Here is a 27,904-nt window from a genome sequence, read left to right on the forward strand (position 1 = left end):
AATAGTTTTTATTAGAAACAAAGTAATAATCTTCCATGGAATTTGATTTAATCTCTCTCAAAGCACTCTTCTTGGCTAGCAATGCACTCATTCCAACGTTGAATCCATGACTGGAAGCATTTCTGGAAGACTTCTTTTGAAAAAGCGTTCAGCTGCTCTGTCAGGGCCTTCTCAATGTCAGGAATGGCGTCAAAACGTTTTCCTTTAAGCACGGTTTTAATTTTTGGGAAGAGTCAGAAGTCACATGGTGCTATATCTGGAGAACACAGCGAATGTGAACAGATTGGAATATTTTTTTTTTTCGGACAAAAACTCGCTGATCAAAAGCAAGGCGTAGCACCGCGCGTTTTCGTGCTGAAGAACGAAGTCGTTGGTCCATTTAATCGCCCGTTAAACTACTTTTCACGGACCCATACGAGATGTTTGGTTCTCCGGAAAGCTCTCGAATAGTCATTCACCTGTTTGAACAAATCATTTACGCTACTTTTTGCATGTGTTCATTTGTTTTTGACGTCGAAGGACGTCTCGATCGTTGCTCGTGTTTAACCGACTCCTTACCACTTTTGAATGGCTCATACCACTTGTATATAATCTTTAATGTCACCGCTTCGTTACCATATACTGATTTTTGACATTTCGTGAGTTTCTTTAGAACCTTGTTTTGCAGCTTGGAATAAAACTTAACGTTGATGCGCGACAGACAATCTTAACACGTCCTCACTCTTCTGTCTCTGGAAGCCAACTAACATGTCACAACTCGTTCAACTCGAAACTGACTGTTACGACTCAAAGGTTTAAGCTACGAACTAGTGTTCGTAGTTTGAGGGAAATTTCCCTAATCTAGGGAAATTTCGTAGGTAAATTTAGCAAAACGGGATTTTTACGATAAAACATGAAAATCCAGGGGATTTTTCGCGCAGACTTGTTGACCAATATAAATATTTAAACTTTTCTTTGATCTTCAGAAATAAATCAATAAATAGCAATAGACGTAGAAAAAATAATAAATAAATAAATAAATAAATAAAAGCAAATAAACAAAATAAATGTGGTTGGCACTTCCATTAATACAGCTAAATTTAACTTATCACATAACTTCTGTCATAAGAATTGAACACTTAACAAACTAGGGAAAATTTGATAAGAAAAGGGAAAATTTTGAATCAATTGAGGGAAATTTTCTTAAGGAAGCCTACAAACACTGCTTACTAGTTAAAATGAATACAACATCGATAGATGGCACTGTGCAACTACATTCACCGTACTTTTTGATCACACCTCATATATATACATATACAGGGTGGCCCAAAAGTAGGTATACATTATCGTACTGATCACCTCATTGCATTTTATGTAATTTCTTAATGTTATTGCTTAGTTTCTTTATTATTTGTTCTTAAAGCCTTTTACTGATACCTTAATCTCGAAACAGTCGAAGAAAACAAACTCACACGCTAGAATATTAAACTTGATCAATGCAGGGGTGTATACCTATTTTTGGGCCACCCTATATATATTATTATATTTTATTTGTTTCTTTACTGCTTTGTGCGTTTCAAATTTAATGTTTATTCTCAGCGCCGAGGCTATACGAAACATAAACCTGCAATTTTAAATGAAATCCGAATCATAAGTACTCCCACCAGAAATTAAAGGCGGATCTTTTGGAGCATGATAACTATATTTGAAGCCAGTATGGGGTCTATTTTCAGTTTGAAATGATCAATAATGACTTGAATTATTCCAATAAATTATCGTCCACTTATCCTGGCACCTCCACTGATTCTTGCCCTTGGCAACGCCACTGGAACGTTTTAAAAGCTCTTTAAAGACAAATCACCATTTATAATACTACTGAATGAATGTTAAATAGTCAAACAACTAAATATTTACATTTAAGAAGTTAAAAAAAAGAATAGGAATACAAGAGGGCCTATGTTAATCTGTTTTGACATAGCACGAATGAGAAGTGGGAGCCCCACAAGTAAATGAGCAATGTGTTGACAAATAAGAAAAAAAAATCTAAGGGAGAGAGACGTTAATCACTTCCAGAAGAGAAGAACGTCTGTATTCAGCTTCTTTCAATGACCCAGGTGACGTATAGGTCATGGCTTCTAAACACAGCAGTTTCTCAGAAGGAGGACCACGACTCATGGTGTTTCATTAGCATTGCATCGGCGTTGCCAGCCTCCATTTGGGCAGAATTACTTTCACGATAAGGTAGTAATATTGAGCAACAAACAACAGAATTTTCTTGAAGTAGGCTAGTTAATAACTTAGAAATGGCCATAACAGAAATTAATTCTTATTTTCAAGATATTTCATATAGTGAAAAAGTTGGGGAAAATATGATAAATGCAGACCCAGATTTCTTGCCTACAAGAAAAGACCCGAAACTAGATGCCTCACTTTCTATTTTTTTTAAATCCGTTTTTCTTTATCCTTGCTGCTCATTAAAATTTCATATTAAAAGTTTATTATTATTATTATTATTATTATTATTATTATTATTATTATTATTATTATTATTATTATTATTATTATTATTATTATTATTATTATTATTATTACGAGGGGTATCAAAAAAGGGGATTTAGGATTTAGATTTCTGGGCTTTCGGCATCTAAGGCCATTTAACCCTTCACGTTTGAGGGATGACGTCCCTCGGCGAGCACACTATCTGTGGAAAGGGAAGGAAGGAAGGAAGCGGCCTGGGACCTATAAGTTAGGTACCATCCCCGGCATTTGCCTGGTGTGAATGAGGAAAACCAGGAAAACCTCATTCAGGGTGGCTGACCTGAAAAAGCGTTTTACACTTTTTCGACCGAGTGCCCCCACCAGGAATCGAACCAGAAACCTCTCGCACCGAAGGCCGGAGCGTTAGCGAGGTATCCAAAAAATAATGTGTCGTATGTTATTACTGTTATATATTAGACCTCGATTAACAGTTCTGTACTGTATGTTTCTGATTAATTGAAGGACGCCTTGGATTCGATGCGTAGACAAAAAGCTGTATTTGACTTCCTGGCAAAAGATGATTACAGTCTTGTAGAAGTCCATCGGGGACTAACAAACGCCTGCGGGAAGACTGTAGTCGACGTTAACAATGTCCGACTTTGGGGTGAAGAGGCTCAAAGAAGGATATATATATATATTTAGCAGATAAACCACGCAGTGGACGTCTATCAAAAACTGACGGAGACAACAAACTCCGAGCAGATGAATTGATTCGTGTAGACCGGCGCATAACAATCTAGGAGCTGGCAGCAGTACATAACGCGTCTTAGAGTCTGCTCGGACGTTAAGCTGTGCACTTAGGATTTCAGAAAATCTGTGCTAAGTGAGTTCCCACATTACTGATCGCACATCGTTGGTACGTCTTTCATCATTCATTGTTAACCACAATTAATAGTTTTTTTATTATTATTATTTTACTGTAACAGATTGTTTATTATTAATGCAAAGAAACACTCCTAACGAACATTCATTGTCTTTTGTACCCGAGAAAAGCCCACGGACACGCTGTTGTCCTCCACAAACTTACTTGTCCGGGAATCGAACCAAGGTCCTCACGCACCAGAGCTAAGTGCCCCACCTTCGTGCTCGCCCCCTTCTCGTCGAAAGACACATGGCCAGACACAGTGGCGGATCCAGGATACGATCAAGGGAGGGGCTAAACCATAGTTTGCCGTTTTATCCAGTGTAAAGCAGAATTGAACTTCCAGTGAATTTTATCCAGTATAAACCTGACTGTCAAGGGGGGGGCTATAGACCCTTAGCCCCCCCCCCCCATTGGATCCGCCCTTGGCCAGACACACACCCACTACCGTATGTTAGGACTAGCTCGGGAGAGTAATGCTCCCGGAAGCAGAAACGAGAAACACAGTTCTGATTGGTTGGCGTTATCCACTTCTTGCCACGTTGCATTAAAATAGCAGAAATCAAACATTTGCTGATGTTGGCATGCGTGGCCTAGCGCTATATGCTAGTAATGAAAGTCTCTTTTGGCGCGAGTTCAAACCCGGCCCGAGGAAATTTTTTACATTTTTTTTACATTTTTATAACACTTATTAAATTAAAATAATATGAAAATAATACTTAAAAAAGTGATTTATTTATTTTTGTGCAGATAAGTAGTTGTAGTACTTTGCTCTTGTACTCTATGATATAGGGCTCGTTTTGTTCCCCTTGTACTTCATGATATAAATTTTGTGACCAACTTAAAACAACTGGCTAGGATAGCGCGTAAAACAGCTGGCTAGAGTAGCGCGGGGAAAAACGTACTTCCGGGAGTATTACTCTCCCGAGCGGGTCGTCCGTATGTTGAGTCAAATGGAAACTATAAATATAGGTTCATTGTACAGATATTTAATTTCGCATAAAGAGCTCCTTCGTGGCTAAGTGGTTAGCGTATGCACCTTTGGCGTGGGAGAACCCGGGTTCGATTCCCGGCGGGAGCTCAAGTGGTTCGGATTGCACGTTAATCAATAGATTCCATCTCATGTAGCCTCGCTTCTGAAAGGAACATTAAACTCAAAATCAAATCGACTCAATTTCTCATAAAGATTACCCAATACCAATACAAAACCTTCTGACTTTTCATGGGCGTCTCTTTGACAGAGACAGCAAAATGGTATTCCTAGGAACTGTTAGATTTGTCGCCTGTGTTATCCACCCCAAAGCACTCAGCTGCTGGCATTCTTTGCTTTCAAAAAAAGAATCTAAAAGGAGTGCATTTTAACCGGTAGCTTTAATCTTTTTTTTTTTTAAGTTGCTTTCTTGTTAAGTTGAATGCTTGGCTAAGCTGGAAAGCAATGTCGACAGCGATGAGAAGGCAAAGAAACATTCCGTAGAATAGAATTCAAGCTTTAAATTGAAGAGCAGTCTGTGCTTCTTCCACGAAGTGATTTGTTCCCACCACGTGTTTCAAAGAAAAGCAAACAAAGCTCTTGACTCGATTAACCGTTCGTACATTTGTTTTTTTACAGAGTCTGCTCGCTTCCTATAAGGACAGGATGAACCAAAAGTCTCAAAACTGTTTAAGACATAGCAATTATAGAATAGCCCTATCCGATTTGCTATAAGGACCAGACTGTGTTACATGATCAGGTCAGAAGTCACGATGCGTGCTAAATTGGGTATGGAGATTCCAAATCCATATGTGAGATATATCAAGCACGTAATCTTCGCGTGAGGCACCCTGAAGTCGCAGAAGATGCATATACTTTATCATTATTATTGATTTTACTCAAACAACCTTCATTATGTCTTTGTAATAAGCTTTCAATTAGCCATCTTCTTATACTTTTTGAGATATGTGGACATTTTTTCTTTCATTCATATTATTAATGTTAATGTTTTGTGCTTTTTAGATTATGTTCAACCATTTTAGGACAATTTGCTTTTGGACTATAGAACCTATATAGTCTCTTCTATATTTGAGCTGAATTTCAGCTAGGGGGCGCGGTGGCTCAGTGGTAGAGCGTTCACCTCCGGTGCTTGGAGTCCTTGGTTCGATCCCAGCTCGAGCCGTGTGGACTTTGTGGTGGACAAACACCGTGCTTGTGGGTTTTCTCGGGGTTCTCCCGTTTCCTCCCACTTTCTTCATTTCACAAATTCACTCATCTCTCATCATCACCGTCTCCTTTAGCCTAACTGGTATAACCGTGGGACGTAAAACTAAAGATTTCATTTCTTTTTTTTTTAAATTTCAGCTATGTCTGTCTTTTGGTTTTTGAGATAGTTGGAGATAAGTCGGGTCCTAGATCCCCGAGTCCCGAAAGATCTTGCATCGTTTAGCCTAATCCTCGTTTCGCCTAACCAATTATCTGACACTTTTATGACAGATAAATGATAAGATCTGTGTCCGCCATTTTAGGCGAAATAAGGATCCTCGTTTGGCCTAATCCTCGTTTTGCCTAAAACGATGGACTATAAAAAAATCGCGGAAATAAAACTGGAGGGAAATTTCAAAAGAATGTTCCCTACTATATGAACAACTGAGAAATATTTGATTTAACCATAACTAATTTGTAATTTAGAAAATGCTTTGAGAGTTGTGTTTGGTTATTTTTCCTTTCCATTTTGAGGACAGCTTATTAGATATACCTCTCATTTAAATTTAATGCTTTCACAGTGTGTATAGTGGCTATATTTGAGATGAGAGAAAAATAATAAGTTACACGTAGTTTATTTCCTGTTACTAATTTCGTTTAAACATGAGTGTTTTAGTTTGTAGTTTGTTTTCAAATATCTGATATTGTTAAATAATACTTACTGCTAATCTATTTCTGAAAGGAAATATAGTTTGCGTGAGTATAAACCGGAATATGTATTTTACATTCCTGTTTGTTTCGTTCTTATGTGGATGTAGAAGATATTTTATTGTGGGTTTTGCTGAGGATTTCATACTGAAAAGGGTGAGTAAGAGGAAGGAAAAATCGGAAAAAACACCTCTTACACGCTAGCCGTCAGAAGAAATAAATGGGGATTCTAGCTCTAGACAGGTACTAAGATCGGACGGCTATCCTTTGAAGGAAAGGCATAATTATCTAGAAGTGAATTCGCAGAAGGATTTCTTAGAAGTGAGAGACTGGGTGAGGGAAGGTGATTAGGATATTGATAGGAATACCCTCATTTTGACGTATGGGATCAAAAACTGACACTTCTCGATGATCAAGACTGATGTCCACAGGCTCGGCTCCTTGCTCTCTCAATGGCTCTTGTGGTCCGTTGGTGTCGATATAAAATCAATCAATCAATAATAGATCAATCACTGTCAGTCTTTAATGTAGGCGACAGTACAAATACACATTCTTTCACAATATCAGCTTCAACACTTTATTTAAAAAACTGTTCATGCATTATAAGTGATGCTATTGTGATTCATTATAATTTTAATTAATATAAAATTAGTAAATATATTGAGATAGATCTGACAAGAAGTATCTGAATTAGTTCATAACAATGGACAACTTTAATCGAAATGTGATTTGTGACAAATCACTCCGCTGGCAATTTGATCTTTCGATAACTCCACAATCCAAATATCTCACTGTGTTACTGACAAAGAAAAAAAATAATTTCAATTCTGAGTAACCATTAGCAAATAGTTATTGAAAAATTGTTAAGGAAATAAAATTATATGAACAGAAAAACAAATTCATATTGCTATAAATTCCCTTCAAATATCGTGGATAGGCATCTTTTCTAACTTAATCCTTACTGGCTTCTGATTGGCTATTGGTTGTAGGATTCTGATTGGTAGATGTAGTTTTGTTTTGGTCCTGGCAAGGGCCAGATATTCTGTTTCCCTGCGTTGTTTTGGTTTCCACATGAGTGCGTTTGGTTTTCACCTGTGCGATTGGTTTTCATCTGTGTGTGTTTGGTGTTTTCTTGTGTGAGATTTGTTGCTGTGTTTGTGTTGAAGTTTTTTCTAGGTTCTTCTTTTTCCTCCCTCTTCATTCAACTACTTGAAAGTTGTCTTCTCTATTTGGTTTCTTGCTCGTAATCTTTGGTTGGGCAGTCAGGCTCGTCTTCATAGACGTGTAGGCTTCCGTCTGTGTGTGTTTCCTGTGGGTCTGAAGAACAGTAGTTATTATAAGGTCCAGAATGCTGCTGTCAGGGCTTTGGGCCTGAAAAGGACCGTATTACCTCTAATTTGTATGTGTTCGTCTCCCTGTGCAATCTAAAAGGAATAGTACTGAGTTCCTCTCAGCAAAGCGTGTTCAACTTATACGATCAGTGCAAATCTTAGTCCGCAATAGGGGTCCAGCCGACAAAAAACAGTGCATATTCTCCTAAAAAGCAGTGTATGTAGTTGATTATTGTGTTGTTAAGTTCTTTATTACGTAAAGTATATCTAAGTAGCCTATCTGAAAGGACTGGCTATTTGCTCTCTTCTATGGAATAACTCCTCACACTACACAATACTTTTGTCTTCGAAAGGTGGAAAAACGGTGCTTCAAGCTTCTTTCTTCTAACTGCGTATGACATCTCTAGTCAATGATTGCTTGCTATAACACTGCAAGGTATTCACAATCATGACGAGCATATCTCTGCATCTGAAGTTCGACAATCTCTACTGGAAAGCCAATGTCTTCTTATTTCTTCGTGAGTGGCTCTCCAACGGGCAAATACTGCAGATGGTGAAAGGTGATATCAGGAATTCCAATTCTTCACTGCACCAGAATGCTTATTTGAAACTCGATATTTCATAATTTGCTGGTTTTGAATCATTATGGGCCGCTCTCATTGGCTGACCGTTTTCTACGTGCTCATTGGTTTGTTGTTGGCTCTGCTTAATTAGTTTTCAGCCAATCGGAAACGATCTGGTTTTTCTATATTCTATATAAAAAACTAAGTAATGTTGAAATTTAGCATTTTGTGCTAGTATTTACAGGTAGTCGTTATCTGTTTAAGTTTAAACCTGTCAGTGCTGTTTGTTTCTAGCAAAAGGGGTGGTAAATTCCTATGTTATGAGGATTATATATACCGCATTAACCGACGTATAGGTGAACAGTCATACTGGAAATGTGTAGAAGGATGTAAAGCTACAGTTATTATAAACGGAGAATCTGTAGAATCGAAGGCGGGCTGGCACGCACATGGCCCTGTTAGTGCAGAAATCGTAAGAAAGCGAGTTTGTGAGCGGATGAAGAAAAAAGCAATTCAAGAACCGACAACGTCAGTTAATGATATTTACAGGTAAGGTGATTTTTTAAAATATAATATTCAGGCTAGTTTTCAATAATCACTACGATAATTTTCTTCTGCTCAGAACAATTGATGAATTTGAATCCTTAGTCAGGGTGAGGTTAGTCAGTGGGCAATGTCCGGACTAAATTATCTCGTGCCCTTTCTAGTACAGAACGTAGAAATTTTTAAAATTGACTCAAAACTTGGTACGATATATTTTCAATTTTTTTTTTAAGAAACTAAACTTAATTTCGAGCATTTTACTCATTTCTGCGTATCTTCTTACGAGAATCACGAAATCTCTCTCAAAGTACTTTTTTTTAATTTTTGAAAATATTTGTTGGTTAATGACGACTCCTCGTAGTATTGGATTTGTGTACCATAATATTTATCAGTAGCTATATTATATCCTCTGTTAAGATTGTTGAGGTTCCTGTCATTGTATGACTGTATTTTAGGATAATGACTATTTCATTTCTAATTCTTTCAAGTTTGATACTCAAGCTTCATAACTTCCAAACTTTCGGTTCATTAAAACAAATGAGTCAAGTAATTATCAGTTTTTGTATGTACAATATTAGTATTTGTTTTTAATTTCTTATGGTATATTTCATTTGCAGAATGGAAGTCCTAAGGGGGAATGGATCTCAGGAAGCAATCGTAGAGGCACCAAAATTTCATAATGTTAGAAAGGCACTATACAGGGTGAGGAAGAAAAGTAACACACGATTGCCTAGGACGCTTGAAGAAGTGACTCTAGAAGGGAAGTGGGCGAAAACTGAAGACGGAAGAAATTTCATTCTAATAGATGACGGAAAAGGGCAAGGTCGAATTTTGGTAAGTTTATGGTACTAAGTTCTGACAATTATCATATATTTTTGTAGTATGTACATATATGTCAATCACTTAAAAGATTGAATATGGTGTAATTAATTTTTAAAGTAATTTAGAGACTCTGTTGGAAACAAGGGCGCCCATGTTGTGGTTTCCAAGGGGAGGCAATGCTGTAACTAATGTAAAAATTCTATTGGATTTTCGATATTCTGAAGTACAGTTTCCTCTAGGGGACGAGCGCCCCACCTTGCCCCCCTGATGGGCACCCTTGGTTGGAAAATATTGTTGGTCACGGTTTTGTACTTTTGGATATATATATAATCACGTATGTAATGGTAATACATTTGAAACAATACTTGTGACAAGCACTTTAAAATGTAAATAATATAAATTACGGTATATGTCGTCTTGGGCACTTGTACAATAACTTTTGTACTTGTACAGACTTAGTTTGTAGCTTGTTTTGTTCTTAGGGCTAGAAGTTTCTACCAGACCAGGAAACGAAAGGGGATTTATGGCTTTAGTTTCTTTCTTTTAACTAATTCTGATTGGCTGAGGTCATTCTGATCAGCCAATCAGCGTTCAGAGCCAGTTATATTAAGATGCAACTCTTTCTTGTATTGTATCGCTACTTTGAATGATGAAGCCAATATGTTCAGTTAGTTGGCGAAACTGTTATACATTGATTACTTTTTAGTTAAAACTTTACTTTGTTCAGAAATGTTTATTTTTTGTGCAAGATTCGATAATTTTATGAATGCGAATTAATCCAAATTACATGAATTTATCAAATTTAGTATATTATATTTATACTCCCTTCTTACTTTCCAAATTTTCGGAACACTCGAGAATCTACAGAGTTTGTGCAACAGTAAGACTGTCCTTCTGAATGGTACTTTCAAATGTGTTCCTTCACTGTTTGAACAGCTGTACACTGTTCATGGAAAATACCTGGGGCAAACATTTCCATATTTATATTGTTTGCTTCCTAGCAAATCCCAAGAGACTTATGTTAGGTTGTTTACGCTTATTAAGGAAAAAGCAGAAGCTAACCATATGGAGTTTATGATGCGGGATGTTCTCATAGATTTTGAAAAAGCAGCCATGAACGCAATCGCTATATGTTTTCCTTGTGTTACAATTCGTGGATGCTTTTTCCATTACTCTCAATGTATATGGAGGAAGGTACAAAACTTGGGATTGTCTTGCTTATACAAAGATGAAGATGTACGGAAGTGGATTCGCCGTTCAGCAGCTCTGGCTCTTGGTTCCTTTGGATAGTGTGAGCGAAGCATACCTTTATGTGCAAGAAAACTCACCAGATGTACCACAGAAAGAGGCCTTTCACGATTCTGATACTTGGATGGACGATTCTGATGCTTTATTTCCCCCTTGAGTAATTTGTAATATTTTACTTAGACTAGTGGTTTGACTGCTGTATTGTAGTTATTTTCATTTTCCATTTGGAATAGATTAACATAGAGGTGCTTTTCATTTAAATTTAACAGTATTCTTCATGTTACTTTATTATTATTATTATTATTATTATTATTATTATTATTATATTTCAACATGCTACTTGAAACTTATTTTAACGTTACATTATTCTTGCTGAGACTTACTATCTGATTGCTCGCTTTACCTTCTAGGTCGGTGTGGAATCACTATGAAAACACGCAAGACAGGACGACGAACAAAGTGGAAGGATGGCATTTCAAATGGAATAGGCGATTCTCCAGGCATCATCCAAATCTATATACATTTATTCAAGAAATGAAACATGAGCAAGCGGAGAACGAGACTGTCATGACTATGTTGCAATTAGGCCAACACAGTGCAGTTCAGATAAAGAAGTGAAAGCGAGTGAATGAACGACTTAATGTTTTGAAAGACAGACTTAAAAACAATGAAATCGATTTATTTTCTTATTTGGATGCTGTGTCGTATTGTATTCATCTAGACTATTAGGTGACTGAAATGTTAATTTACATTTTACTTGTTCACTTTTAATGCAAACTTAATTTATTTGTTTGCCATTTTACGTAAAATTTTGGGAAATAAAACTAACGTTCATTCTGAAAAAAAAAATAGCTTTCTCCTTTTACTTTCAACACTTCTGAGAATTCACTATTGAAAAGGTCGTAACATTTCCTTTTTTCTTTTAGTTTAAATCTCATTTTTATGCTCCGAGACTAAGAGAGGCGGTGATGATGGTAATGATCGAAAATGATGGGATGAGCAAAGTGGAAGGAAACGCATGAATCCGAAGATAAACCTTACAAATATGTTTGTAAGGTGCGCTTGAGCGTGGTATTTTATTCACTTCAAATGTATCTATTTCGTCTCCCTTAGCCTGAAGGGCACAATTGTGGGACGTTAAACTCAAAGATTTTTTTTCAAATATATCTATTATTTGTATAATTATTTAGTCACATAATCTACTGTAAAGGCTTTTTTTTAGCAAGTATATTTCACATGACATTGGACTCTTTTTCAGTATTTACTCAAATTTCAGAAACTCAAACGTAGGAAATGATTTCAAAGCTCTTTCACTACTTTCAGTATTTGTGTTCTTTATTGCAAAATGTTCTGATGTACATTAAAGTCAGCTGTGCACGAACACATAGGAAAAGAGCTCCAGATAAAAAAGTATTCTTCATATCCTAGTAGTTTTTTATACGTCTCTGCTTCACTTATCCTTTTGTCGTCCCAATGCGTTACATTTTGAATTTTTTTAATCAACTACTTTTTATTTTCATTGTGAAACTATCCTCGTTTGAAACTATACTCGGGACCAGAATACAGCAAATTATGGATGCGTTAAAATATTAAATAATACTTTTGATAAAGTGGATAGTTACAAATATTAGGATCAATATTAACAGGGGAAAATCATATTCACGGAGAAATTAAATGTTGACTAAAAGCAGGGAATTCGTGTTACTGTTCGGTTCAAAATCACTTGTCGTCGCAAATTCTGTCGAGGAATTTGGAGCTTAAAATATACAAAATGATAATCATGCCTGTTCTACATGGTTGCGAAACATGGTCGCATACTCTGAAAGAACATAGACTGAAAGTATTTGAGAACAAGATCCTGAGATGAATATTCGGACCCAAGAGGAACGGAAATGGCGGAAACTTTACAACGAGGAACTACATAGTTTATACGGTTTACCCAACATTGTTAGGGTCGTCAAGTCTAGGAGACTTAGGTGGGCAGGTCATGTAGGTAGGATGAAAGAAAGTAGAAACGCTTTCAAAGTCTTAACTAGAAGACCAACCGGAAAACGACCATTAGGAAGACCTAGGCGCAGATGGGAGGATAATATTAAGATGGATCTCGCAAAGATTGGAATACAAAGTAGAAACTGGATGCAGTTAGCTAAGGATAGAAGTCAGTGGAGAGCTTTTCTGAACGCGGCATTGAACCTCCGGGTTCCATAGGTCATAGAGTTAGTTAGTTATTGGTGAAACTATAAATTTTGCATTTCTTAATACTTCCAGGGAATTTTCTCTTGTACTTTCCCTCCAGTTGTATTTCCGCGATTTTTTTTATAGTCCATCGTTTTAGGCAAAACGAGGATTAGGCCAAACGAGGATCCTTATTTCGCCTAAAATGACGGACACAAATCTTATCATTTATCTATCGTGAAAGTGTCAGATAATTAGTTAGGCGAAACGAGGATTAGGCCAAACGTGGCAACACGGTCCCGAAAAGCCCAGACAAGTACTATCTCTGTGAAACAGCTACTGATTGTGTTTTTTGACATGTACTACAAAGTTGTTCCAAGTGGCCAAACTGTCAATTAGAAGGTCTACACAGCGATTCCGTTCTTCATAAGTGGGCAGAGTAGCAGGCATCTTGACAGTGTCGTTTGCAGCATGACAATGCTTCGTATTACACTTCAGGAAAGCTGTCCGATTTCTTGGCCAAAGGAAAGAAACATTCTCATCTTACATCTTTCACCTACTCGCCGACTTTCACTCCGTGCGACTTTTCGTGTTCCCTACACTGAAAACCTTAGCGACGAAATATTCCCTGCCCCCGTTACATCCAGGATAGCACGACGAGGGAATTCCGGTGCATTCCACAACAGGCGTTTCAGGACTGCTTGAAGCGATTGTGACAGTATTGGAATCAGCTTCTGTTTTAAGGGGACAAGAATAAATAAGTGATAAGCCATCCCTATGATATTTTATGGCGTCAGTCCAAGAATTAAATTAACTTGAATTGCATATACCTAGGTAGAGGAGCGGATTAAGGGCGGAGCCAATGGAACCTAAGCTCCGGGGCCCCAGGCTGAGGGGGCCCCAAAGATCCCCCTCTTTAATACTAAAATATAGCAATCAACTTATGATATTATTCCTTCAGCAGCATTCTATTTTTTTTCGCTCACTACGCTCACGATATCGCTAGAGTTAAGTCTTCTTCCACCCGAGTCTTCACGATATTTATTTTGTGAAGGAGTGAGCTATTTTGGGCTTCTATTACAAAGGCAAATTATTGGCTTGTGGTGACAATTCCTTTGAAATATCTTTGTCATTACTTAGATCAAATCCAGGAAGTTTTCCAAATCTCCTTAACAATAAAACGTTCCCATTCAAATCAATTTGAGCTCTCTGAGATACTGAAAAGTAACTTCCTAACAACATGTCTTGAGAAAAATTACTTAATACGCGAAAAGCATGATGAAATGTTCTCCCGTTAATTTTGAAACGTACAACTGATATCTTGTTTATCAAAACAGAATTCTGAGTAATTTCTTTTATACGTGTGACGATATTCAATATCTTAGCTTTAGGTGAAACTAAATCGTCTCTAATTATTGGTATCTGCGAACCAGAATCTAATACAGCATCAGCATTCTTATCTTCAATCAATAATGGCAGTAAGATCATATTATTTCGTGTAGTAATGAAGATTTTTACAACATGACAATTATTTCCTAATATTGTTTAATTTATTAGTTATCGTTTAATGACATAATAGAATCTTTTGCAGAGGAAAAATGTAGGGAGAAAACTTCTGACAATGTAGCCTTGTACAGCTTTATCTATTTTTATATGATTTTTCTCCTTTTATTCTAGTAATGTTTTGACAGGGCCTGTTGACCATTTGGCTTGTATTTGGCATTTGTGTGTTACACTGCAGTACATGAGCATTTAACTGTTAATAATGAATGTAATTAAACTAATTATTGTGAACTTGGAGCACGTTAAAATATTACAGCATAGTTCTCGAAGTTTTGATAAGCCTATGAGGCTGTGGAAGGCAGCAAAGAAAATTTATGCGCTGGAATTATTCATAACATAGGGCCCCCTTGAAATAGTCGGCTTCAGGGCCCCAAAAGGCTTAATTCGCCCCTGCCTAGGTAGTTTAAAAAAAATACAAAGTAAGATCTATATTTTTACTTACCCTCGTCTCTCTCTTTAACCAATCTCTCGAAGTGTTCCGCCGCAAACCAGTAGATGTTCACGGGCTGATGTTTGAGAACTTCTCGAGCCAAGTCTTCTAGAAGCTTTTCTAGTCCAGGAGGCACAGCCACCTTCATGAAGAGAGGACCTCCCTTCTCCATCCTGTTCACAAAAGAAGCCATAAACACCAGTCAGTGCATTACCAAAGTAATTTCTTAGAAATTTAAAGCTTCAGACAAGTCAGTTCCAATTCCTGAATGCATGACGCAGGAGCTGGCTTTTAAGATCTTAAAACAGAACAGAGAGAACAGATTGAGCGAAAAAGTGGGAGAGAAGAAGGTTCATGAGGTGGAATAAAACAAGATTGTTTGGGTTAGACTAGTCACGGCTCCACGTGTATTGCATCTGCCAAATCATCGACTACGCTTTGTTTCTCTGTCACCAGTATTTTGTATCAACGCTATAGATATACCACATTGACTTGACACCTAGTTTTCCGCTCCAAGTGCTGCTATCGGCTGAAGGAATTGCACTCCCTTTCTTTAAGGCTCTCTCGCTTAGCAGCAGCTGAACTTTTATTGACTCAACCCGTGTCAAGGGTGTGAGCTTTAGTTCGCATTTTTGCCACGGCTCAAGACATTTTGGCAGCACTATAGTTTTGTTGACTCCTTGTTCTAAGGGAGTTACTGAGAAATTGAGCAGCAAACTTTGACGTTATGAATCACTCAATTGCAAATAACTACTCCAAAGCATAATCACTAGATTCAATAATAATGCTGATCGTAGTTCTCTATATACAGGGTGGCTATAAAATATGCAGCCAATGAAAGAAGTGATGAGTAGCTCATGAGGATAGGCTGATGATCCTTCCCTAACGCATTATACAGAATGATAAGAAATACCTTTCCATTTTCAATACTAGACTCTAATAACTACAGCCCGGATTTATATACAAAATGCATGTTTATAGTAACATGCAGAAACATATGGAAAGTATTCTTTTCTTTCCGACGGACTTGTAAGATTTCGTTAGGGAAGTATATGGTAGCGCATATAAGTGCATATTTTGAGTGAATTTTAATGTGCATGCGTATTTCATAAACTTTTCAGGATACTACTTATTTCCGAATTTTATTGCTGCATACTAGCATATTTCACAGTATATCACAAGAAAGTAGGTTATATTTAAAGTGAATTGAATCACTTAGTAAACGCAGATGCAGAATAAGATGATGTGAAGAATAATAGAATAAAGTGTTGTATCCTAAATTAGTCCACCTGACTTGTCTTGCACACGGTCTTCATCGTGCAGTACAAACAATCAGATGTCAATATCTGGAAGTAGACGTGCTTGTATTATAAAGACATTGTGAAAGCTCCATCGCGAGTACCATTCGCGAAGTTGCGAAAAGTGTTCCGCTACCTCCGCAACCAGTTTTAACCCGATGGGGCTCGTGGCTAGAAAGTTACGTCGTATTATGCAGAAAACTAAATCAAGTGAAGACAGTTGTAAACTCTCTAAATCCTTATGATGACGCCGCTATTTATCTATCTATTAATATGCTACAATAGCAAATCGCCCAAGCCCCAACGTATAACTTTAGCTTTCAAATCTTTCATTTACGGTTATTTGTGATTTCACGTTTAACAGAGACAAACATTTTAAATACGAGTACTATAAATAAATTAGTTAACTAGATCTTTTTCATAAAGTTTATGATATAAAATAATAGTTCAAAACCTTTGTATTTTAATAAGCCTTCTCTAAAATCAATGCACTTGAATTGTGCTTCCGTCTTCCATCTTCCATCTTCCGAGTTCTTTTAAACTATATGTTCTGGAAGTTTATATGTTTGTGGTCAATCCTTTCGACAACAAGATCTCGGAAACTACAGGCTCTAGAAAGATGACGTTTTCACTGATCGATTGGAAATTTTGCGTAGATTGTCCAGTTCTAATTGAATATTTAAAAAACATCGCTATTATTTCTTTATTATAGTTTTCAGGGTACACTGGAAGCGTTAAAATTTAAAAAAAAAAAAAAACCTAAAGCATCAAATCCTACGCGTTATACTGTTGTATATATGGGTTGAATATGTCTCAGGGTTTGTTTCATGGCCAAATAATAATGAAAAAGGAACGATAACCATTTCTCCAGTTTAAGCAGTAAGATGAATCTTTATATTTTGGAGTGTTTTGCCCAATGAACACCATATATAACTGCCATTATAATTAATTGTGTATGTAATGTTTTTGCTTATTGCATACTGCATGCAAGAAGAAAGAAAACAATGGTCATGCATGAATTAGAAACTCCAACCGGAAGTAGGCTCAAATCTTGCAAACCGTGCGAGATATTGAGAAAAAAATAATCGATAAAATCTCCCCTTTATGATACGCCTTGCCGATTTTTTTCTTCAAGACTTCTTTCACTTGTGTCTGTAAAGGGACATGCACAGATGTGAGAAATGAGAAGGATATTTATGCTCATATGCGAATGATGCGCTGTGTAGAGAGCGCAGGTTCAGCTAGTATGTTACAGAAATGTTTCTTTTCAAGTGGCATTGAGAACAAAATTAAGTACATGCACAACCACTTCTCGAGAACACCTGAAATTATCAGACAGTTGGGATGTCGTAACAATGCTTTGCAGCATTCACTCTCCTTGTTGGGCAAATTATCGCAGACTTTGTCCAACGAAACTCAAGGTGCTACGCAAATAGCGTCAGATAAACTTTGCCAAGAATTAGGCAAAAATCCCGGGTAGAAAACAATCTTTGACATAGCAAATATACTTAATGGTGAAAACATGAAATTGGAAGATGATCTTAGACAGGAAGACATTTAGCCGTTTTTTAAATGCACTAGTGACTTCTGCTTAGGTAGAAAGAACTTTTTTCGATTTTTCTATCTTTCTCACTGATAAAGGCAAAGGGTTTACAGAAGAAAATTTAAGGAAGACGTTTATAGCTCAAGCAACAGAGGTGATTAAGATGAGATTTTTTAAATAAGAAATTGAAATTGTATTTTCTTAGTGCATATTTCAGTGAATATGCTAAAATTTTAAATACATATTTAAATGCATATTTGTGATATTTTTCGTGCATATTTACATGCATATTTCGGGGTTTGTTTATAACTAACTAATTCTATGACGTATGGAACTCGAAGGTTCAATGCCGAGTTCACAAAAACTATCCCTTGACTTCTGTCCTTATCCAACTGGATCCAGTTTCTACTTTGGATAAGTATAAACAGCAACATAAACAGCAAGAACTGGCTGGCCCTTCTCAGGACCAAAACCAACAGAACCACTCCGTAGAAAGACAAGAAGATAGTAACCGATAGCGAACTCTGAACACCCAGCAGACAGGACAGAAATAATATCACAACATATCCAACAGGCCATGCAGGGAACAGCTGAAGCATCAACACAAAACATTATGAAGTGAGTTGCGTCTCTTATAGTTATCACCACGGAGCTAGCCAGACAACGACATTAAATGAAGCCATCTAATTCACCTCCGAAAGACTCTTAAAATCAGCAGTTAACATTTTACACGCCACCACAAGAGATCTATACATCTCGAACACTTAATAAAAGAAATTTCACAATACACTGAACAAATCTCTCAATAATAAAAGAACGCGAAAAAACAAAACATGACCATCCATCACAGATCAACTTTGACAACTCAAAGAGAGAAGAACAAGCACTATAGCTTTTTTTTTTTACAAGTAAATCACTGATTTCCTACATGGTCCAATATCCATGGACGGCACGAGCCCCACTGCGAGAGGACATGCCTACAAAACTATAGTGCTACCAAAATGTATTGAGCCGTGGCAAAAATGCGAACTAAAGCCCACGACCCTCGACACACCCACGCGTTAAGTCAAGAAGAGTTCAGCTACTGCAAAGCGAGAGAGCCTTAGCGAAAGGGAGTGGAATTCCTTCAGCCAATAGCAGCACTTGGAGCGGAAAACTAGATATCAAGTAAATGTGGTATATCTATAGACAGAAGCGAGGAAAAGCAACTCGATAAGGAATATAAAAAAAATAAGAAAAACACAAAGACGACCGCAACAAAACAAAACACTAATGACTATACGATGCTTTGAAAAAATACGAGGACAGTTCAGAAATAACCTCTGTGTATGTGCGAGAAATGGCCTGGAAGAGCGACGTCAGTCCTATGGCGCTGTGTGCAGTAGTTCAGTAAACAGTGAGCAGTGAAAAGAGAAAGTTATGTTGCAGTTTACTTTCCGCTATAAGAATTGAAAATGAACGCTCCAATAGAAAAACCCGCCAAATGTGAAGTGCGTGCAGTAATACGATTTCTGAATGCAAAAAAACTTTCGGCAGCTGAGACTCATCGCGAACTTTTTGGCGTTCATGGACCAAACATGATGAGTGATGGTGTCGTACGTGAATGGTGTCGCATGTTCTAGTACGTTCACTAATAAATCTAGTACTCGTCTCCCCCCTTTTTTTTCTCATAAATACATTTGGAAGAGAAAAAGGAAACTTATGAAAATTTGGTAATGTACGAAAATTTCACTGTTCCTTGTAACTTTTTTCTGCATTTTTTCTTTTAAACAGTGGTATTTACAAGAGCGGAAGTGGCACATAGGTGCCTTCCAGCCGCCTCCTTCAACGAGAAGGAATTCTGGCAGTGGTTAATTGTTCCTTGCTTGATAATTCATAGGGCTCTGGAAACGGGATGATAGACCTAGTGTCTCTTTATGAATCGCAGCAAATGCTTTTGTGGCAACTGTTAGGGCGAGCGGGGGAAGAAAATAAACCATGTAACACTATTTACAATTTTGAAAGGCGAGATGTCGCGGGCAACAACAAAGCAGGGATTCCGCCAGAACGTTTAGTTTGGGGGTGTAAAGTCAAAATTGGGAGGGTGTAAGTGGTTTGCACGGTTTGTATCGAATTTTGACTGTAAAAAGTTTAAAGTTGGGAGTTCTTTCAAGAATGTGGGGAGTCACTCCCCCACCCACAGGGGAGGTGGAAGTGCCCGAAATCTTCTAATAAGATATTAATATAGTAAAATGTAATAAGTAGGGTAAAACGGGAGCAGATACAATTTTTGTATTTTTTTTTTTTTCGCCAGATGTAGTACTTTTCTTCTGCATAGATTAGTACGAAATATTTTTGCTGGGTGGTCACTCTGATTCACATCAGTCATGACTGTTAGATATTCACGAGGAATACAATCACAACAATCTTATGAAGAAAAAACGTAATTAACTAGTCATATTCATTGTCGATACGTAATTCAACTGGTCTACCATAAAGCTGAAAATATTATGCGATTATTTTAGCTTAAGAGAAATTTTGTTTTGTTTAAGTTACATTTCTTCTGTATACACCTCGGGCTTGTCGTAGTCTCGAGTCGAGACACGAGAGTGAAGAACATTCGTTGCATAAACGAGAGGAAAGAAATTAGACTGGATTATTTTGTGTGTAGCCAGTGGCGTATTTACAATTTTGTTTCAGGGGGCTCTGCTAACTTTCGGTGGGGGCTTTGCCTGAAAATGTGAAAATTCAGCAAGATATTTCATATACTTTACTATAGTAAGCAAGATTTCGGGGGGGCTTAAGCCCGAAAGCCTCCCCTTAATACGCCACTGTGTGTAGCCCTAATAAATATTTATCTGAAGAGTTTGTAAGAATTATAATTTAAAAAATATATATTCGTATTGAATTAAGATAGGCAGAAAACAGATATTGATGAATTTACTAATAATAGACTGTTGATGTATCACATTATCTGACTCAGTTTATTGCCCTTTGTCTTATTGATTGCATGCTATATTTACAATAACCATTTCCTCCATTTATGAAAAGTAGCGTAATGCATTTACAGCATCATCGATCGACGCTTTTTTTTTAAATCAATAGGACATCGCTTCCGCCTAGTGGGAAAGGGTAGTTGAGGGGTAATTGTCAAGTGTGTCTTGTGTGGAAAAAATAGTTAAGACGGATTCGTTCCATTTATCAAGTACGTCTTTCAATGAAGGAAAACAAGAAATATATTCCATAAAGTGCATTCAAACATTACTTTAGTCGACCAAACAAATATACATTTTAAGTTTAATATAAAGTGTCTTCTTGTATACACGCACACACACATAAATTTAACAATGGTACTCTGTCGATATTTTATTATTCTAGGACTTTTTTTTTGTTTATTTATTAGGTCTAACCATATGGTAAGAAGGTTCCGAAATAGCCGGCTTAAAATCAGTTCACAATGGTAGTAATACTGTAGAATAATAATGCAAGTCTACGAATTTTTGGAAGCGCATAATTCAGAAGTTGCCTCAAGGAATTGAAAACAAATTATGAAAAACTTCTAGTCGAGCATCGGCCATAGTATTCGGACCTAAGACATTTAAGTTACAGAATGAAAACGCAACCATAGATCTAGTGGTGATGCCGGTGGTCAAAGCCATGTGGTTTGTGGGATTACCTGCAGATAGGAGCTTCATTAAAGAAAAATGTGTTGAGTAGACAACGGAAATCAAAATAAGTCTTGCAACGGAAAATTTCGAACTGCAGAACAGGCCCGCAACCAGAGGGGGGGATAAGGGGCCAGGACCCCTAAACTTTTCGTGGCCCTCCAGACCTTAACACAAAATGCTATTATTAATACAAAAAAAAAAAAACAATTTAGCTATTTGTAAGAGAATTTTTAATGACTTGGCCCCCCTAACATATTCATGTCTCCCCCCCCAAACCTCTGTGGCTGGTTGCAGGCCTGTTCCAGAATAAAGCGTTTAACCCTTCATAGCGTGGTCAATTGTAACATCAAGGCACGCGCGCGGAGTCTCACTCCACAATATTTATTTATATTATTTTAATGTGTATTTTGTTTTGAAGCGATATTAAATTGTTTAATATTTTCTTTGCAATGTTTTTGACAATTGCCCATGTATATTTTAGAGCACAAAGTCCTTTAACAGTTTTAAGAAAACTAAAATTTCTCTATCCGCGGAGTGTGACTCCGCGGCGCGTGCTACGGTGGGTTAAAAAAAAAATTAAACTACCTATGAGAAGCTAGATATTTTATATATACACTACGTTGTCAGCAGAACAGACAGTGATATGCAAACAGAAATAAACAGGGCAATATAGATACCTTGAGTGAGAATTATACGAAAAAGTCTGAAAAGAGAAGATAAAGTGGGGAAAGAAAAGAAATAAGACTTAAGGTTAGTTTTGCCGATAGATGTCACTTTTACCTTTCACGAAAATTCACGATTTCTCTTACAAATTTCAACCTAGAGATTTCAATTTTTTAGAGAAGGAACTTCATAATCTATCGAAGGCAACAATCCGTGCCATTTTCTATTTAGAATTTTCTTCATTGTTGAAAGGGATATCCAAAACTTTAACAATATAACTGTTTCAACAATGAAGAAAATTCTAAATAAGAAATCAGCACGGATTGTTGCCTTCGATAGGTTATGAAGTTCCTTCTCCATAAATTTGAAGTCTGTACGTTAAAATTTGTAAGAGAAATTGTAAATTTTCGTGAGAGGTAAAAAATACATGAGAGATATACGAAGACTGTACTGACATCCAGGCCGGTAGCCAGCCCAAAAATGTAGAGGGGCCCGGCTGAAGTTAGGGGGGCCGGCCCCCTAGACCCCCTTGGATACGGGCCTGCTGACATCTATTGGCAAAAATTTGTCCCTTTACACCAACCTTAAGGCATTGAGTTGGAAGAAGAGTGTATTCTAAAAAATTATCAAGATTCTGTGAAAAGCTAAAAAGAACTTCAACAATTTGTCTTACGTCGAAGTGACCCTGATATGTTTAATGTCGTTTCTCAGGCGAAAGTGTTTGTGGAAAGTCAAGAAGATAAGCAGTAATACGTACAAAAAAAATCCTTCACTATTTGAAAAAAAAAAAATATTAACACTGTACAATATGTTTTATGTTTTATGTTCATTGTAAGTTTTGTATGTATCAATTCATAGTAGAAATAAATACTGTAAACTGACTAAGGTACACTCATGTCCAAAATGATTGTCGCATATCTATAACTGTCTTCTTGTAACAATATAATACGTTAATGATTTTCCAGGGTACTTTTAATACTGATACTATGTGTTTAATCGGGAAATAGGAAATAGGTATATTTGTGGTAAATTTCATAGGAAAAGAATTATAAATACAAAAATTAGAATGAATACAAAATTTTGCTAAATGGACAAGGAAGTTTTATTTTCGTGTTATTGTTATTATTTACTGTTCTTTTGACATGAAACTTGCCACACACATGTCTTTGCCGATTATACACATACTAACATTATAAGAAATACCGGGCGAATTCGTTATCAAATTATATTCCTACAACAACATACTTATAGACGCGACAATAATTTTTGACATGAGTGTACGTACAGATCCTATTTTATGTTAATATGTCCATTATATGATCCTATGTATGAACTTATTTTTTTTGGGGGGGGGGGGGTAGATCTACTTTCGTTAACCGGAAACCTATTTTTAATGGGAATTTTTTGCGAGTCACGTTCGATTCGTTTAAAGACAGATTTTACTGTAGTTGATTAGCCATTATCGCTGTCAACCAATGAATCGCGGTCCATTGTTTGTTTGCTGAAAACCTATGCTCATTATTATTATTATTATTATTATTATTATTATTATTATTATTATTATTATTATTATTATTATTATTATTATTATTATTAGTTCAATATTATATACTGCCAAAGAAAGTATACAATCTTTAATCGACTGGGTTTCGTTAATATTCGACAAGTAAATAAAGATACCTAGAAAGCAACTCTGTATATAACATACAAACATACCAGTATATACTAAAAATACGTCTCTATGTTCCAACATAGCTCTGGAACACTTAGAGCAATTTCAACAAGGGTTGTAAAACCCATTTTCGCATCCCCCAGAAAAAAATCTTAATAATTTATGCCTGAAATGTATGCAACCAAACTTGCATTGAGAATGTTTGATTGTATACTTGTCCGGGACAATTGGAAACTACTGCATGTAATCACATGACAGGAAAAGGAATTCTTAATTTTAATAAAAGAGTCCTTTCGTCTCCTTGCCTTCTCTGGATAAATTCGAGAGCTTAGACCAGCGATGACCAATTCATGTTATGTTGTAGGCCAAGACAAATAAGAACCATACTGGGGAAGCAGTTAAAATAAATACAGTAGATAAATAAAAATGAACATATAACAACTGAAATTTAACGATATATTATATTTATATTCTATATTGTGAATGTTTATTTATTTATTTATTTATTTAGTATCCTGCTTCTTGTTTCATGTGTCTAGGCTAGGCCAACTAGCATCTGAGCTCGAACACTTCAAAATAACTATGAAATCTGCATCCTTTCCTAAAAACAATTGGCTCAATACCAATGGTGAATGGACTTGGTTGGTTGGTTTTACCTGGGTGAATGGACTTGGTAACTAAAATGTTAAACAAAATATTTTAACAGTTAAAAGTTTCAATTCAGGGATATTATGATCAACTCTTCCTATAGTGCATAGATTTAAATAGAAAAAGGAAAAAGTGGTACTTTTTTTTGGACCATCACTAATCTATCCCGTTCATATCTTGTGAACATTTGGATGTTATACATATAAATTAATCCTCCTCCACACACAGAGATTGTTACAGATCCAAGATTTAATAAAACTGAAATCCTTCTATTTCAATAGTGCATGCAAGACTCTAATGTATGTATGTATCTCAATATGCCTAACCTTATTACTCGCCGAATCATCCTAATAAATTTAACTTCTATAGAAACGGTATTTTCTATATCACGCTCATCTTTAATCATAATACAATTTATTTCTTCCTTTGTTTTTCTATTTTAGTGGCCCCGCGAAGCGTAGTTACCCTTGGTACGAACAGTCCCAGGTTCGATTCCCGGTGAGGGCACTCAGAGAAAAGATGAAACAACTTTCTCAGACTAGCCATCTTGAGTGAGGTTTTCCCTAGATTTTCCTAATTCACACCAGGCAAATTCCGGAATGGTACCTAACATATAGGCCATCCTTTCATTATTTTCTATTCGTTTCTTTTTTTTCCCTAGGTAGTATGCTTGCTGAGGGACGTCGTCCCTCATATATGACGGGCTTAAGATCATAGATCCCAGTAATGTCCAGAGAAATGTATAAACAAATTAATGAAATGCTGACTAAAAAAAAGAAAAAGAAAAGAAAAGAAAATGCCCAGGTGTTGATTGTCGAAGTTCACATAATTCAAACTTGTGTACCGTTAGTACAGAGACATATTGTCAACAACTTGACGAAGGGTCATATCTCAAAATCTCACTTTTTCAGACGTAAAGAAAGAAATATGATTCCAGAGAAGAGGGAGAAGTTAAATATGCAATAATTGATCAATAATTTCACATGATTATTATCTGGAACAGGTGACGAGTTATTACATATTCAACTGCCTTTCTGTCTGCGAAATTATTATTTCTTTCTTTACGTCTGAAATATTGAGATTTTGAGATACGACCCTTCGTCAAATTGTTGACGAAATAATACTAAAGAGTAAAACAATTCTATTAATACTATTAATGTATAGCGATTGCGCAAATATAAAAATATCAACATAGAATTACCCAATGTATATTCAGAAATATTCATTTTTTTTTAAAAAAAATGGAGTATTACTTATTTTTAAAAACTTTACAGAAATATATGACAGCTTAAACTTTATTATACATTATTTTCTTTTCATATAGTTTGAAAATTGTTTATTTACATTTTAAAACTAGTTAGAAATGACACATTTTTCTTTTATAGATTATTATTACGCTGCAAAAAAAGGCAACATATTTAGTACAAAACGCTATTTATTTGGTATAGTATTGTAAAATCATAATTTTATATGAGATGTTATTGTACACTAAAAAAACTGTGTAAAACATTTTAAAATTTGTTCGTACCTGTTTGTATCCTGGAAAGCTGCAACACGCTGCGTCTTTGCTCGACATGCCACCACGAGATTTCACGAAGAAAAACGCCCGTAACAGCTGAGTAAGTAGCGAACGGAATGCGCGCTCATTGGCCAGTCGCTGATTCATCGCTGTCGTTGCCATTGGACGCTGGGAACGAGTCAACGACTTTATTGATCAGTGTAGCCAGCCAAGTTGCATGACTAACATTTGCTTACGGGAATCGTTTCTTATTTAAAAGGGAAAGAGGGCATGGAAGGTCAGTCACGCTACGTGGAAAACTTCAAGGAGATTGGAATATCTTGTTTCCGATCGGAAGCCCACTGCCCCTTGTAAGCCTCATCAAGTGGACAGCTAAACGAGCGACATTAAAATCTTTAAAGTCATCGAGAACTAGATGGCGCTCCTGAGATTCTTAAGGGCGCCAACATTTCAGAGCTAAGTTACGCGGATGAGATTCGGATCCTAATTCGTATTCAGAATTTAAGTATCAAACTAATACTCGTTTTCGGATGCTAAATTGAGTAACTATTTGTCCTGCTAATGAATAGAGACGGAGGTGGACATCTCCTTCAAACCTGCTTTGACTTCCACTTGTAGCGTCTTGGATAAACACGATATGAGTTTTTTTTCTCAGAGTTTCTTTCCATTTTCTTCATTCTACCATTTCGTTCATCATCGTAAGCTTTGGAGTATAATTGTGACCCATTAAACTAAAAAAAAAAAAAAAATCTGCCCCTCCCCGCTGAACTAGTGACTACCGTGCATGCCAGTGCTGCGTATGAACCCGGATTCGATTCCCACTGTGATTTGAACGCATTATGATGGTTCGAACTCCACCTTAAACTGAAGGTCCACGCCTCATTTAACCTCGGAAGGGATGCAAAATTTCAAATAATCAAATAAACTTTTAGCCTCTCAACCTCATTAAGTGAGTGACAACTAGCAAGGGTGGGGTCTGACCTCCATCTTTTGATTATGCTTACTGAGTCTTCCCTTCGTTATTTATATGGTTAGCATATGAGCCTTAATTCAATTCCCATTGGGATCGTCCAGATTCCTCATTAACCTGTAGGTCAAAACCTTTTATAGTCGCGGTGCTCAAAAGGAACTTTAATGTCCAGATCAATCAATCAATGAATCATCCGCGGTCATTCTCTTTGATACCAGACATGGATCTTTAGAAAGCAGTCTCAAGACGCTTTAAAACATAGAAGCAAACGTATGATGAAATTTCTCTCTCCAATCTTACCAGGAGTCCCAGAATTTTGACTAAAAATCCGGGATTATCTTATGAAAATTTACAGTAAAAATCAGAATACACTAAAAATCAGGATATCCTATGAAAATTTATACTAAAAATCAGGACACCCTATCAGAATTTACATTTAAAATCAGGACACCCTATAAAATTTATACTACAAATTAGGACATCATATGAAAATTTATACTAAAAGTAAGGACACCCTATGAAAATTTATACTAAAAATCAGGACACCCTATGAGAATTTACATTTAAAATCAGGACACCCTATAAAATTTATACTACAAATTAGGACATCATATGAAAATTTATACTAAAAGTCAGGACACCCTATGAAAATGTATACTAAAAATCAGGACAAATTATAAAAAATTATACTAAAAATCAGGACACCCTATGAAATTTATACTAAAAATCAGGAGAAATTATAAAAATTTATACTAAAAATCAGGACAAATTATAAAAATTTATACTAAAAATCAGGACACCCTATAAAATTTATACTACAAATTAGGACATCATATGAAAATTTATACTAAAAGTCAGGACACCCTATAAAATTTATACTACAAGTTAGGACACCATATGAAAATTTATACTAAAAGTCAGGACACCCTATGAAAATGTATACTAAAAATCAGGACAAATTATAAAAATTTATACTAAAAATCAGGACACCCTATGAAATTTATAC

At 36.3% G+C, this 27,904-nt stretch overlaps 1 protein-coding gene and 1 long non-coding RNA gene across 2 annotated transcripts in view; one reads left to right on the plus strand and one right to left on the minus strand.

Moving 5' to 3' along the window:
• LOC145663873 (uncharacterized) overlaps nucleotides 1–26,051 on the minus strand; it is a 141,119-nt gene extending 115,068 nt beyond the window's left edge. Inside the window, exons 1-2 of the mRNA XM_081730008.1 lie at nucleotides 25,938–26,051; nucleotides 14,951–15,111 (exon numbers count right to left, since the gene is read on the minus strand). Coding sequence (XP_081586134.1) covers nucleotides 14,951–15,110 — 160 coding nt within the window. The 5' untranslated portion in view covers nucleotide 15,111; nucleotides 25,938–26,051. The remainder of the gene's footprint in view (nucleotides 1–14,950; nucleotides 15,112–25,937) is intronic.
• On the plus strand, nucleotides 7,922–11,582 carry LOC145663874 (uncharacterized). Its single transcript, XR_014127284.1, has 3 exons — nucleotides 7,922–8,706; nucleotides 9,318–9,534; nucleotides 11,181–11,582. It is a non-coding gene; the product is annotated as an uncharacterized LOC145663874 (long non-coding RNA).
• Nucleotides 26,052–27,904: the final 1,853 nt, after the last annotated feature.

Source organism: Thermobia domestica, chromosome 11 (genome assembly GCF_964235325.1).
Source record: "Thermobia domestica chromosome 11, izTheDome1.hap1.1, whole genome shotgun sequence".
NCBI lineage: Eukaryota > Metazoa > Arthropoda > Insecta > Zygentoma > Lepismatidae > Thermobia > Thermobia domestica.